Source organism: Centrocercus urophasianus, unplaced genomic scaffold, assembly GCF_019232065.1.
Source record: "Centrocercus urophasianus isolate 14NV4802_14NV808 unplaced genomic scaffold, USGS_Curo_1.0 seq_21, whole genome shotgun sequence".
NCBI lineage: Eukaryota > Metazoa > Chordata > Aves > Galliformes > Phasianidae > Centrocercus > Centrocercus urophasianus.
The window spans coordinates 11,071,352-11,085,372 of NW_024884767.1; the positions used below are offsets into that span (position 1 = coordinate 11,071,352).

The window sequence follows — 14,021 nt, forward strand, 5'->3', positions numbered from 1 at the left end:
CTTTTCTTTTCTTTTCTTTTCTTTTCTTTTCTTTTCTTTTCTTTTCTTTTCTTTTCTTTTCTTTTCTTTTTTTCTTTTCTTTTCTTTTCCTTATTCTGGTTTTGATCCTACATTGTATAGAAGAAACAATAACAAATCAGAATGTGTGCAGAGTATCAACACTGCTGGTGTTCACAGAGAAAGTGCCTAAAAGTCTCAGATGACAGCCTTGTTAGCTTTGTTTATGCCTATATATTATATATATACAGGCTTTTTCATCTGCTTACTGATGGGATTAATGTAGTTCATGTAGTTGCTCACATTTGAAGTGTTTTAGGCGAGTATTCATAATTTTGGGGAGTATATTTTTAGGATACACCTGTTATTCCATCTTAAAAATGAGCTTGTTAGTAATTACAATATGCCTTGGGATGTTCAATTTGTTAATATGACTATTATTGATGGCTATTAATATCTTGATTTGATAAAATAGACGTATCATGAGCTAAATATATTTAATAAGAGCACAGAAGCGTATGGGAGTAATCTGCAGATGCTTCATGCAGTGGTATTGCTTTCTTGTTCACATTTTAAAACTGTGGGACTGCATTAAAGCCCATGGAAACAGAGATATGTCTGATCTAAACAGACTGTCACCTCATTGCACAGGACTTACCTTAAAGGTCCTTCTCGAATGCAAATGAAGATAGCTTTTACTCCAAGTTTTAGGGTAATTAGATTTTAAAGTTTTCTGTAGATGCCTGGTAGAGTTTATGGCTTGGGAACATGAATTACACAATATTATGTAGCAGGCCAGAGGAGCTGTCAGTTTTAGTGTGTGTTATTATTTCCCTCTCACTTCTACTAATCACTGATTTACAGAGATAAGGCGTCCTGCAGCCTGAATGTTTTAATTGCTTAAATCAAGGTACACTGGATGTAGATAGTGAGGACACTGATGTATTATTGGGTGAGATGGTTTAAGCAAAATGTAAGAAGAAAAGTGAATTTCTGCAAAGGGTATCTCAGTGCTAACTGAAGACATCAAGAGTTAAATCAGTCATCTGCATTTTTTATTGCTAATATAAACACTTTAGCAATGCTAATCAGTGGTGCTGATTTTCTGTTTTGATTTTCCTTAATAATTAAGCAAAAGATCGGGAATGCAATCAAGTTGTACACTAGGGGGTTCATGCAAATTTTTTTTTTTAAATTTTATTTCATTAATTTTATACTTCGTTTAATGTATCCAAAAGGAAAATTACTGAAGTTGAGAAGAAGAAAAAAAAAGAAATACAGTTTACAGTCTGCATAATCAAAGTGACTATTTCTAATGAGGGAAATGGCCACTTTGTTGAAATTATTAGTTGAAAATACATCTGCTTTTATTCCATCTTAAACAACTCCACATTGGCTACTCTGCTATGCAGAGAAACAGTTATAGACTGTGAAATGTCCTTCAGCAGCCATGATTTTTCAAGAGAGATTTAGCAAAATGGGATCATCTCTGTATTCCCAACTATCTTAAATACAGTATTTTCTTTCTGTGAGTTTTTTTGCGTTGACTTCTGAAGAGGGTCCTGTAAAGTAAGACTATTCCATCTCCTTATTTTCATGGATTTGTAGCCTGTTTTCTCTTAAAATAAGTAATTGGTGTGTTTTGCTCTTACCTGTTCCACAATATTTAAAATAATAAATTTCTATTTTCAATTATTTTACTTTGTTAGAAGTATTTGTAATATTTGAAAAAAAAAAGTACATTAACCAGAAGTTATTTTCTTATTATCCTGCAGATTAGACTCAATTATCTCTTTTTTCTTTTTTCTTTTTTTTATCTCAGAAGAAATATAGTGTTAAAATTTGTTTGAAAATTGAGATATAAGGTCAAATGTTTCCCAGAAGGGGAGGAAGGGTAGTTTGAGCTATTACAGATTATCTTCTGCCAGCTTTCATTCTGGCATTTAGGAATTTAAGGTAAGTCAAGTTCTACGTGATTTGGTATGTAAATTAAAACGTTGCTTGAAATCTAAGACAGACTCAGAGTACTGAGACAATCTTCTAGACTTTTATGTTATTAAGGTAATTCGTTTATGAGCAGAATGCTTTTTCTATTTGGGAATTGTAAAACCGGTAATGAAGGAGATATTTATGCAGGCTATATGGGGAATTGGACTTAAAAGAGCAATAACACTAGAATAAAATGAGGCACTGTCTTTTGACGATTTAAAGCAAATTGATTGAAACTCTTCCTCTCGTTAATTAATTTGTTTGCATAGGAATTATTGGCTAGTTAGTAAAAGGCACTGTAACATTTTTTGCAAATCGTGAACTAATGTTGCACCTACTAATAGTGTTGTCTAACATCTTGAAGAATTAATAAAAGATCATATGACACCTTTCCCTATCCCCTGTGGGGAGGTGTTTTGTGCATGAGCTAAAATTGAGGCAGCACCAGGTATTGAGATGCAGCCTTTCCTGAGCAGACACTGGGCACTGCACCCTTGCTGGCCCAGGTTTTCAGAGCTTAGGCATCCTTAGAGAGGTTGCATTGTGAAACCTGTTCATAATTTCGGGGATATGGTTTTAACAGAAAGTGCCACATCAACTGAAGCTGCCTAAGGTCTTTATCTGCAGTTTTGAAAAAATCGATGCTGCTATCCATCAATGGGGAAGCACAAATCACTTTTTTGAGTAAGTCAAGTTCAGGCTTTTTTGATGACAGGTTGTCAGCCAAATCTTTAATGGGGGTATTTTTGTTGTTGTGGTCTTCAGGAGGCTCTAGCATTTCCTTTAAACTACAGCTGTCTGTATCAGTGATCTGGTAGGACAACCACCATAAAGTGGTCTGAGTCTGACTGACTGCAATTTGGTGATGGCTGCCCAGCCACTTGCAGAAAATGATTTCATTTGTTTTCTACCAAAAATGGGCATGTATTTACTGCTGCTGGGCAGGCATCATGTGTTTCTTGAAGTACCCACTGGTTTTTACCACCAAACCATTGATTATATATATCCTAATAAAATGACTAGTTAGTTTTGGCTCCTTTATCATTTGTATAATATCTTCATAAATCATAAATATATATATTTTTTTTTTACAGGCTACCTTTTTGAAAAGATGTTTCTTCATTTGAACTCCCTTTCTGGATTCCCAATTATTCTCCTGTACCATTGGCTGGGGACAACTTTATCTTTGAATCTTGAAGATCCAAATGTGTGTAGCCACTGGGAAAGGTAATAGTTTCTTTAACAGAAAACTTGATACAAATACTGATTGTAATAATGTATGTTTTACTAGTATGTTTTACTTAACACATTTTAAGTGATTTAAAACTTTCAATAGAATAATGAACTAGGAATAAAATTTTATGCTAACACATGGGCAGAGTAACTTCAGGGTAAGTAAAAGACTTTCATGCTGGAGTGAAATGCAGCCATCTTTGTGGTAGTAGTTAGAATGCGAAAACCACAACAGTTGCACAGGCAGTGTTACAGAACCATCTAAGGACAAGAAAGGGATCAAAGCTTTTTTCTTATTTAAGTGAAAAGGAGCTTTTACATATGCAAAATGCAATTAGCCATATTGGAGTTTGGCCAAATTTGATTATGCTGATTCTTTCCTTTTCAACATTCTTGGAATCCAAATTAAGATTTGTTGTTTAATTTTTTTGATGAGGTTCAGAAATTTGTAACATACAGCTATAAATTCATGCATTTAGTTAATCAATTTGTTCACGAATTTCATGTTAATTGCAAGTAGAATGCTCACAGTGGGTAGCAGAGGTTGAACTGCAAGCATTTGTTGTACTTTTCTTGAGTGAAGATTGTGGTAGTGAAACAAGGCCTGAATGTCTCACTGCTGTTATTTTATTAAGGCCATGACTGATCAGCTATTTCCTGAGCAAGTCTAAGTGTTCATTTGAAAACATAAGTATTGTCTTCACTGGAAGTAAATTGTATTTTATGCTGGGAATGGTGCTGAGCCACTGTACATTTACGTGCAATTGATATGGCTAAATCTTTGCAGAAAAAGTTGAAACTTTCATTTCATTGTATTTCATTTTTTATAAAGTCTGCATATAAAAAAATGCACTTAAGGATTTTCCTCAGCAATTAATCTCAGCTTGTGTTAAACAAGGGTAGGAGCAGAAACTTTGCATGCAATTTAGCATATACAATATTTGGTACATGAAGTTACCATACTAAATACCTGTTTACAACATTCAGACTCAAGTTGAGGTTATTACTTGATGCTACTCCACATTGTATATCGTTTTTATCCATAACAGAGGTTTTGAGGGAAGACATAAAGTACTGAAAACAAAATGACAAAAAACAGCAATGTTTACATAGCATAACATGTTATAAAATGATGAAAGTCTGCAGAAGAAAAAATGTTCATCAAGCACATTCAGTTTTTGAATAAAGTTTTATCTTTCTCTAATTATTTAAGCCTCAGAAATGAGGAGCTGCAAGTGAACTTCCTGAAACTGGTGCTGTTTCTTAGAGCGGGCAGCAGGGGAATGAATACAGCTACAGCAGAGTAAAGCCTCCAGATACAAGTTTGTGGCTGCTGCTCTCAGTCGCAGTGCTGTAAACCTACCAGCTCTGTTATAAAATGATCTTCACAGATGAACTCTGATCACAGCAAAAATGGATGAGCTGGATGTGGCATTCAGCAACAAGCAGGCACAGACGTTTTGTCAGGCTGTCTTACAGCTGGACGAATTAGAGATGCTTGCCTTTTTAGGGAATAGGGAAAACAGGGAGCAAGTTCTGGGCAGTGAGGAATGAACGGATCTGGATATGTTTTCTCTCAGTATAAGTGATAGCAGTAGGAAGAGATTGTGGTTGTTGCCCTGAAGTAGGTGCTGAGGGGTCAAAGGTGGCATGGAAATTCAGATGAGCTGTACACTCACCAAGTGTTTTGACTGCTCCTGGGAACCAGTGCTACAAGAGGGAGAGATCACGCATTCCCGTATTTTCTAACTCTTTTACGCAACCACGGACTGACAGGCTGCCAGCACAAACAGTCTGCACAAGAGTTTTCTAGGGTGATTCAATATTTTTCCCTGCTGCAGCAGAAGATCTCTTTCTCTGGCCCCACTGACAGCTCTGGAGGGTCTGGATTTCAGAGCACAGATTTATTTCTAGGGCACCACACTCATTCTGGCAGAAAGCAGTAGAAGACCTTCAGTATATACTTCTGAAAAAAGGCTCTCTGTTCAAAATTAAACAGAAAACAAGCAAACAAAAAGTGTGGATAAAATATAATTTCTGACTCCTGAACAGACTGTTGGTTAGCACAATTGTTTCATCTGTTTCAGTGATTATTACTGTAAAACACTTGCTCAATAATATGTCTGGCCTCTCTCTGTCTCTCCCCAGTTATTCAGTCACAGTGCAAGAGTCATATCCACATCCTTTTGATCAAATTTACTACACCAGTTGTACTGACATCCTAAACTGGTTTAAGTGCACACGACACAGGTGATGTATAATTGCTAATATTGTCAAAATCTTGGTATTGTATGTATTTGTAGAGAACTTATTTCTGCTGAAATATAGCATGATATATAGAATCTTTTAACTATGGCGACTTATTTGTGTAATGTGTAAGGTATCTGACAACTGGAAAATGCCTAACCCAAGCAAATTCACATAAATTTTATTGGCAGGTTAGGGTATATTACCCCATAGATATCTAACAGAAAAAGAACAAATTTGAAAAAAAGTATGCAGTAAATTAAATTAATTTCCCCAGATCCTGTCAGACGTATTTGTTCCAAAATGTTAGGAGGCTGCTTTGAACCTTATTTTCTGGGGAAAGTGTATGTTACTCAGAAGGGAAGTATAAATATATTATTTGATCATGTCTAGAAGTCATCTGTCCAATCCTTCTGCTCAAGCAGAGCCACTTAGAACAAATGGTCCTGCATCACATCCAGATGGCTTTTGAATATCACTAAGGAACAATTCAGGATATCTTAAAGTGCATTAACCAGCACTTAACCAGCGCAATGTCTCTGTCCCTATAGAAACCAACTCACCCTTGTAAGAATAAATCCCAGAAGTCTCTACCTTGGAAACTGATTCCATTAGTGATACAGCAAATAGATTTGTTTTGCTAGCTTTTAATCTTCTTTGGTGTTGCTAGTTGTGAAGGTAGTGATACTCCTGTTTGTGCATTGCTTAAGTAGCTAGAATGCTTAACTTTACTGTTGTCTGGCCAGCCATGGAAATAAGTTTTTTTTTGGGAACCACAAAGACTTTTGAATTCAGCAACAGATAAATAAAGGTCTCTTCTCAGAGTGTTTTTTTTCTCCTTTTACTAATGGCTGTAGATTTTTGAAGATACGTAAGAATATAAATTTTCAAAGTGAAATGTGTGCAACAACCATTCGTTTTTTCCTTTAGAATCAGTTACCGCATTGCCTACAGACATGGTGAAAAAACGATGTACAAGCGTAAATCCCAGTGCTGCCCTGGATTTTATGAAAGCAGAGAAATGTGTGTCCGTAAGTCTAGCTTTTTTTTGCTTTGATATTCTGTGTGTTTATTGCCTTGCTCGCTCCCTTTTGGTGGATGACTTGTAGGAGGTGAGGTACCAGAGCCTCAGTTATTCAGAGACAGTCGTGTGATTATGCTGTCATTTGCTATACTGTGTATGTTCGTATACTTTTATTAATTTTAGGGAACAAAATGGGAATGCTCTGAATGGGAAAACAGCTATCTCCATTCCTTAGTTTTCAGCTGTTCCTAGTATTGCCTCTTTCAGCCAAGACGTGGACTGGCTGGCCTACACAGTGCAGCCCTGGATGAGGCCCTGGCTAAACTCACCGTGTCTCCAGCCTAATGCCTCCAGCCTGCATTATGGTGCTTTACCTAGTGCTTTTTTCTCAAGATTGTGAGAAATAGAGACGCATTCATTGCTTTATCATTTCCCTTACTGCTACAGTGACAGTGGTGAACCTCCTCCAGTGTTTGGAGGAGCAAAACCTCCTCCAGCAAAACCTACAAAATTGTGGATAATGAAAGATTTGTCTTTGCCACTGGATTTTGCTACCTAGTTTAGGAGAACACAGTGAAGCAGATAAGTCTTTAGTCTGAAAATTAGTTATCAGTACGTACATTGAATTTATTTATTCAGTATAAATGTGAGTTTCTTAATTTGTTCTGTCTGATTCATATTTAAAATTACATAAGAATTAAAATTCTCTTGTGGAGCTAACTTTGCATTTATTTGATTCTGCAGTCATTGACCTGCATGAGCATGAGGGTCCTTCACTCATGACCACCAGTTCAAGTTAGAGCTCCATTTCCTCAGGGAAAATGGAGGAGCTTAATGTTTAACACAGTAAGGGAAACATTTTGTGCTTTATGTTCAGCTAGCTTTTTTCACTCATATGTTCTGGAGTAAAGAACTTATACATTCTGTACTATACATGCTACACTTAACACGTACTGGAGTAGACTTTACCTGCATACAGTGTGATATGGCTGGTTGTCCATTTTAACTTGGAAAATAAGTGTGATGTTTTCAACTGGAATTAACCTGTAAGGGATAGTGACATGAGGAACACTCTTCTCCTGTCACTGAAGTATAAATGTCACTGTCGAAAAGCCAACACCAATTGTTTCTCCAGAAAAAAATCATGACCATATTGAAAAAACATACATACACTTCCTCTCTTTTTTGTATGTTAAGACAGAAGAGGATAAGAAACAAGTGTAATATCTTCTTTCTTGTCATTGCTGCTCTGCAATGCAGGCAGGATTTCTGTTGGAGTTGTTTCCATAGTGTGGATTATTTTTTTCTTTGGGGAGGATGTAGAGGAGAAAAATAGCAATGGAACAGTAAAATACATGTGCTGTTGATATGCTGTTCTGTATTTGCTCCTTTATTTGACTTCTCGATTTAAAAAGCTCAATTAGAAAATCCTACTGGTAGATGATTTGGGTATTAGTCAACACTTCACTGCATACAGTGATGAACTGAAATCCTGTGACTTCCTTTTGAAAATATTAATTGGGAATTTACAGCTTGAACACTCACAATTTGCTATTCACCTATGGTAACTGCTTACTAATGGTAGTGCTACTTCACTGCTTATTATGGGAAGAAAATTGCTTATCATTGTATGAAGCCTTTGTAAAAATGTGGTAGTCTTAGATTGCTGAAGGCTGTAAATGTTGTATTCATGTAGGAAAAGAATGACCAATAATCACATAAAAGCACTCTGAATTTTATGTATTATGAATACATACTTTTCAGAATCTTTCTGAGTCCAGTCTGAATAGATTCACTTAAGCTCAGTATTTTAAATTATGTTAATAAATATGACAAAACAGTATTTTTTCTATGTAGCCTTTGGCCAGTAGACAGATTCTTTTGCAGAGTAAGGTAATAACAGCAAGGAGTATTCAGTTGTTCTGAACACAAACTTTGCCACCCTTAAGTAGTTGTGCCACCTGAGTTTGTGTTCGGGTGGATAAAATATCCAATATGTTTACTTAAATTTACTTAAATTCCAGCATTGCATTAGGCATCAGTACTAGAATGTTAATGAGCAGGAAGGAGGATCTCAGTACTTCCACTGCGACATTGTTCTGTAAACTCCTTATATAACTGCTGTTTAAAAGGAGATGGAGTTTCTGATTTCTGGCTTCACTATTGACAGCTGCAGAAGGGCAGGCCAACTGTAGCTTGGCTGTTGTTGTTTTTTTTCCCCTTTATTTATTCATTTTCTCTTAATGATTGCAGTGCATTTTTTAGAATACTTTTATAGGTTTTCTTCAGATATGGCATGAAAGTAGTTCATGGTTAGACCTAATGGATTTCCTGAGGTGATCTGCTCTGCAGGCAGATTCAAAGGTAGATTGATTTTATCAAGTTCTATAGAGCAATTCACTCAGAGACTTAAAAACTCCATGCTTAGTCTTTTATTTATTCCAAATAATTTGCTGTCACTTTTTGTTCTCAATCTCAAGGAGATTTGTCATATGGGTGCTAGACTGGGTTCTGCACTGGGGTGGTTTTACATAAAAGCATAATCATCTCTTTTTTTTACATTTACAAAATCCATCCAATTTTGTTGAAGGAGTTCAGGCATTAAGATAGCTGTTGATTTGTTGACAAAGTAGATTAATCCTTGCAGCATTTTGGTAGCATGAACATTAACTTTACATACAATTTCTATGGTCTAACAGATTCCTAAGAGCACTAAGGGAGGATTAAGCCTGTTGAATTTCCCTGACACAGGAAATGCAAAATCGGCAGACTATGGGTAGAATTAAGAATCTATCTTGATGTACGTAACTGAATACCATTCACCTTAACAAAAAAGCAGATATCAAAGCAGAAAAAAAGGATTGATCAAAGGATTTGTTCTAACATGCAGTGTAGAAGGAAAGACTTCATTTGAAAAAGGCACATTTATAATGCAGTTTAAAAGGTACATGGATTTCATCTTGCACAAAAAGTGCTGAGAGACCATGCTTTAATTAAGGTAAAGAAAGTTGGAGGTAATTTTTGTGCGATATCTAAGAATTCTTTTCAGTTTTGAGTATAAATTATTTATGCACTCAAACATCACTCACAAAATTTTGAGATCTTTAACAGGTAAAGAAGCTTATTTTTCCCGAAAAAATGGGATGTAACTCTCCAAGTTATTCTTTCCAAAGACTCTAGGTATCCAAATGTAGTTAGAATGGTATTAGCAGAAATGACAAACCATGGAGTCACGCATTTCTTATGATTTCTTTTGTTGGAAATAATTTCTGTGAATTAATAATATGCAGATATACTTAATACTGAAAGTACAGACTTCATTCAGTTATCACTCTGTTCTTTCTAATATTAATTCTCCTTGAAGTTGATCAGAATTTCACTTAATAGGAGATTTCAGGTATGAAATCAGGTATGACTTCAAGGAACTGTTTATTTGAAGACCTGACTCATTTGTTCAAAAGCTAGAAGTCTAATCTGGGAACTGTAGTGGATTCTCCTGCTCATCTATCTATGTGCATAATTACAATCAAAATATTTCAAGCTTTTATTCATTTTAATTGATTTATGTCTGTTTTTTTAAAGGGAATAAATGACAGATATAAAAATGCATGCATGAACTTTAATTAAAGGCAAGAATAGTCTTCTTCACAACTTATTACTGGAAATACTTTTCTGTCTTTTTACATTAGGTAATGGAATGCACAGCTGTCTAAATATTGTCAGTGGTGACTTATGATTAAATAACTACATGGCACTTTCTTAGCCATAGAGAACAGATTCATAAAATGCCATTCAGAAATTTCAAGTTTTATGTTCCACTCTTCATATACACTCCAATGCAGAAGTTGTATGAGATGCTGGAATTACTCCTCTCAGCTGTGATATTTAAAGTAGTAGGAGGAGCAGTCGGCATCTCCACAGCAAGCAGTATGCTGGAGTCCATCAGCATGTATGTAGGTGTTTGAATTGCAGTCTTCTCTTGAGCTGAACAACATCTCCCATCTCCCTCCTCTCTTTGGTATCATTATGAGTCATATAATCAGTACGTAAAAATGGCATCTTGATCTAAAATTGCATTACATACATTATGTTTCTTGTATGACTGGCTTAGCTCCCTGGTAAAAGCATCCCTTCCAAAACTGTGGTGATGCGGAATGTCTACAATTGATTGTTTTCTGAGAAGCCTTTGCCTCACTTCATTTTCAGATTGCTGTAATTGTGGTATTGATGTGGTATTGATGTGGTATTGATGTGGTATTGATGTGGTATTGTGGCTTTGACACTTAAGGCACATCTTTCCAATGTGATTCATGTTGCTGAGTTTGCTCAGCAGGGCATTTTTATTTGGCTGGTGGCAGAAACACAAGAGGTAGGAAGAGAACTTGAGAAGCCAGGTGACCCTCTGTCTGGAGAACTGGGAAGGATATTTTATGGATGCTTCAAGTTGGGTGATGATACTGTATAGTTAGGAAAGGCAAATCTTCCTCCTGTGCTTATGAAAATGCAGAGATGTGATCTGCTGAAGTATAGGTATGCGAATTGGACAAGGCAAAATTTTAGGGATGATGTAAAGGAAGCAATAAGACACAGAAGAATGGGGAAAATAAGATGAAAAAGCAGATACGCAACTGCAATCTCTGATTGCTTTTCATATGATAACTGATTTTTGCTTAGAAAGGAACAAGGTATGATTTAGACGATTTACTGCTGTCAGTGAATTTTTGGTGATTCTTTGCACTGCTCAGTATCAAAGAGATTTCGGAATAAGTTTTTCATTTGCTCTTGCACATAAGTGTTTCTTTACAGCTTATGTAAGAGGAATGAGAAAATTCTCACTGTTTCTGATGTCATTTAGGCCTATTCAGCTTGTTTTCTAGTACTCTTCACACTGCTTGCACCTTGCACATTTTTTAGATCATGTAGTAAATTATGATTCCCTCCTCCCCATATTCATTGCAAAAATTTTGGTAGAGGCAGTTTCTTAGGAATGTTAACTATGATTCTGTTAGCAAGAATCGGTTAGACTAGTTAGTGTATACAGAATAATTCTTTTGGTTACTGAATAGGTTTTTATGTATGTCTGGAATATAGTTGGAAATTGTTCCTTGTCTGGATATATTTTTTGGCATTAAGAAACTTAAAAAAGAAAAAAATATAAAAAATAAAAAATAAAAAATATATATACTTTTAGCATCTTTGAAACATTCTTGGCTTTAGTTCAACCTCTTCAAAGTAAAGAATTACATGTTACTCTACTTTCAGAAGGGATTTTATATATTTGTGTGCCACATATTTTAACTATTTTTGAGTTTGTTTGGAAGAAACATTTTGTAAGGTTCATCAGTGTTCCTTATCCACATGTATTCTAGTTTGTAGAGTCAGCAGAGTTTTGAATGTCAAAAATGCATACATTATTAATGATGTTGGGTTTTACATGTTGATATTCATTAAGATTTTCACACATGCACACAGAAACATATTGTCTTATGGTTTACTGGGAAGATTTTTCACACAATTGGCCCTGAAAAACCCTAAGTGCCAAAGGCAGAACTTATTAGGCAAGAATCTTCAAAGATGTAAGTAATTCATGTCTAGATGTAAAAAATGTAAATGTGTGATGTATTATTTAGTAACTATTTCCATAATAGGTAGAGAATAATTAAATAGGGTTTTTTTTTTTTTAGTACTTTATATCACTGGACAGTTACAAATATTCTCCCTGGTAATTTCTAGTGAAGATCATTTTAATGCACATCTAAAAAGTGGCTTGTAAGGCATAAAAGTTAAGAAGGAAACTTAAAGGTTGTAATTAAATGTAAAAAAATAAAACTAACTTAAAGGTAGTTGATGTCTGTGATCTCAAATAATGAATGATTTTAGTAATATATACTGTTTATCACTTTGTGTCTTTCTTTTTTGTATGGCCACACAAAATGTAAAGATGACTGTCCTGCTTTATGATGTTGAATTAGGAAAAAAATTGCAATTTTTGCAGTTTACCAAGTTATTTTTCCTAGTTATTGTGTAGTATTTTCTATCCTTTTAAAACATAAATAATTTGTGTATAATCTCATTAATCTTCTTGTAAACATAGCCTTGTCTTTTCATATTGATCACTTTGTATTGATTGGTACACCAGTAAGATTCCTGTCACAGCTTTTCTGGAAATGAAGGTATAAGAAAATTCTCATCCTTTGCACATCTTTGAAGTTTTATTCCTGTTTGAACTGGATGGAAATTATTACACTGTATGTACTTTGGAAAGCTGAGAGCATTTCTTTATGAATATATTGCCAGCAACTTGCTGATTGCCAATTTCTTCAGTGTCTCATATTCTGAGTAAGTTGTATTGGTGTGCTGGGTATTGGAGCCATTTTAAGTTTTGTTTAAAAAGAAAGCCTTATTTTGAAATAAGCCGTAACTGTAGAAATGCACATATATGTGCTTGCAAAGCATAATGAGTATTGATAATGAAAAGTTTCAAGCAGCATCACTTAGCACTATTATAAAGGTTGCAGTGACTCATAAAATTTACACACTGTGGCTTGCCTTAATTGTCATCAGAGTTTTGAACTGTGCAACCATTCAAAAAAAATCAATGTTAAGATACTGATATGTTGCAAATCATATTTATCCACACTCTTTTTGCTTGCAGAGGTTTCCATATCCCTTGGCATAAGACTTGGGTTCACAGAATAACAGAGTGGGTTGAGATTGGCAGTCCTGATTCAACAGTCTGCTCAAGCAGTGACACTTAAAGCAAGTTGCCCCCTACCATGGCCAGACAGCTTTCCAACCTGTATTACGATAGGACTGTTTTTTTCACTGAATGTGGATGATTTTCTCTTTTCTACATGTATACATATTTGAATGATATTATATAGTTTAGCTGGAGCCTTCAAAACATGAAAAAATAGAAGAGACAGAGGTTAGAAAGCATATTTTGATGGAGGCCATCGAACATTAATGTATTCTTATTTATTTTGCTTTTAAACAATGTTGGAGGCATGAAACATCATGATTGGGGGTAATTTTTGAATATTTGTTTTAATACTAGGAGCTGTAACTTGTTATTTTTATATTTCCTTCACTGACAGCTCACTGTGCTGACAAATGTGTCCATGGTCGTTGTATTGCTCCAAACACCTGTCAGTGTGAGCCTGGCTGGGGAGGACCCAACTGCTCCAGTGGTGAGTTTTCACCTGCTTCTGCCTATCTTATGCTCTTTTCACTGCTTTGTCCCCTCTTTGGGGAAGATCATCACTGATCCTGTGCTTGGTTTCCTGCTTTCTGGTCAGGATGTTTGAGTTATCAAGTTACTATGTGTGGTCTCATATTTCTCCGTTTACTTGCAGACAACTTTACCATGCACCAGCACTAAATATCATGGTTAATGCTCAGAAATATGCCAAATAGTATAGAATTTAGTTTCTGCAGTAAGTAAACAACATGATATTTGAATGATGAAGTCCCCAATTTTTTTGTTTTCTTGATGAATGAAGAATGATGCTGCAAGGTTGCATTTAAAAGT

General features: G+C 35.3%; 1 protein-coding gene across 1 annotated transcript in view; it reads left to right on the forward strand.

The window, feature by feature from the left end:
- Positions 1 to 14,021, forward strand: part of MEGF10 (multiple EGF like domains 10) — a 99,828-nt gene that overhangs the window by 22,127 nt on the left and 63,680 nt on the right. Inside the window, exons 2-5 of the mRNA XM_042823088.1 lie at positions 3,081 to 3,213; positions 5,368 to 5,469; positions 6,397 to 6,497; positions 13,588 to 13,680. Of these exons, the coding sequence (XP_042679022.1) occupies positions 3,098 to 3,213; positions 5,368 to 5,469; positions 6,397 to 6,497; positions 13,588 to 13,680 (412 nt within the window). The 5' untranslated portion in view covers positions 3,081 to 3,097. The remainder of the gene's footprint in view (positions 1 to 3,080; positions 3,214 to 5,367; positions 5,470 to 6,396; positions 6,498 to 13,587; positions 13,681 to 14,021) is intronic.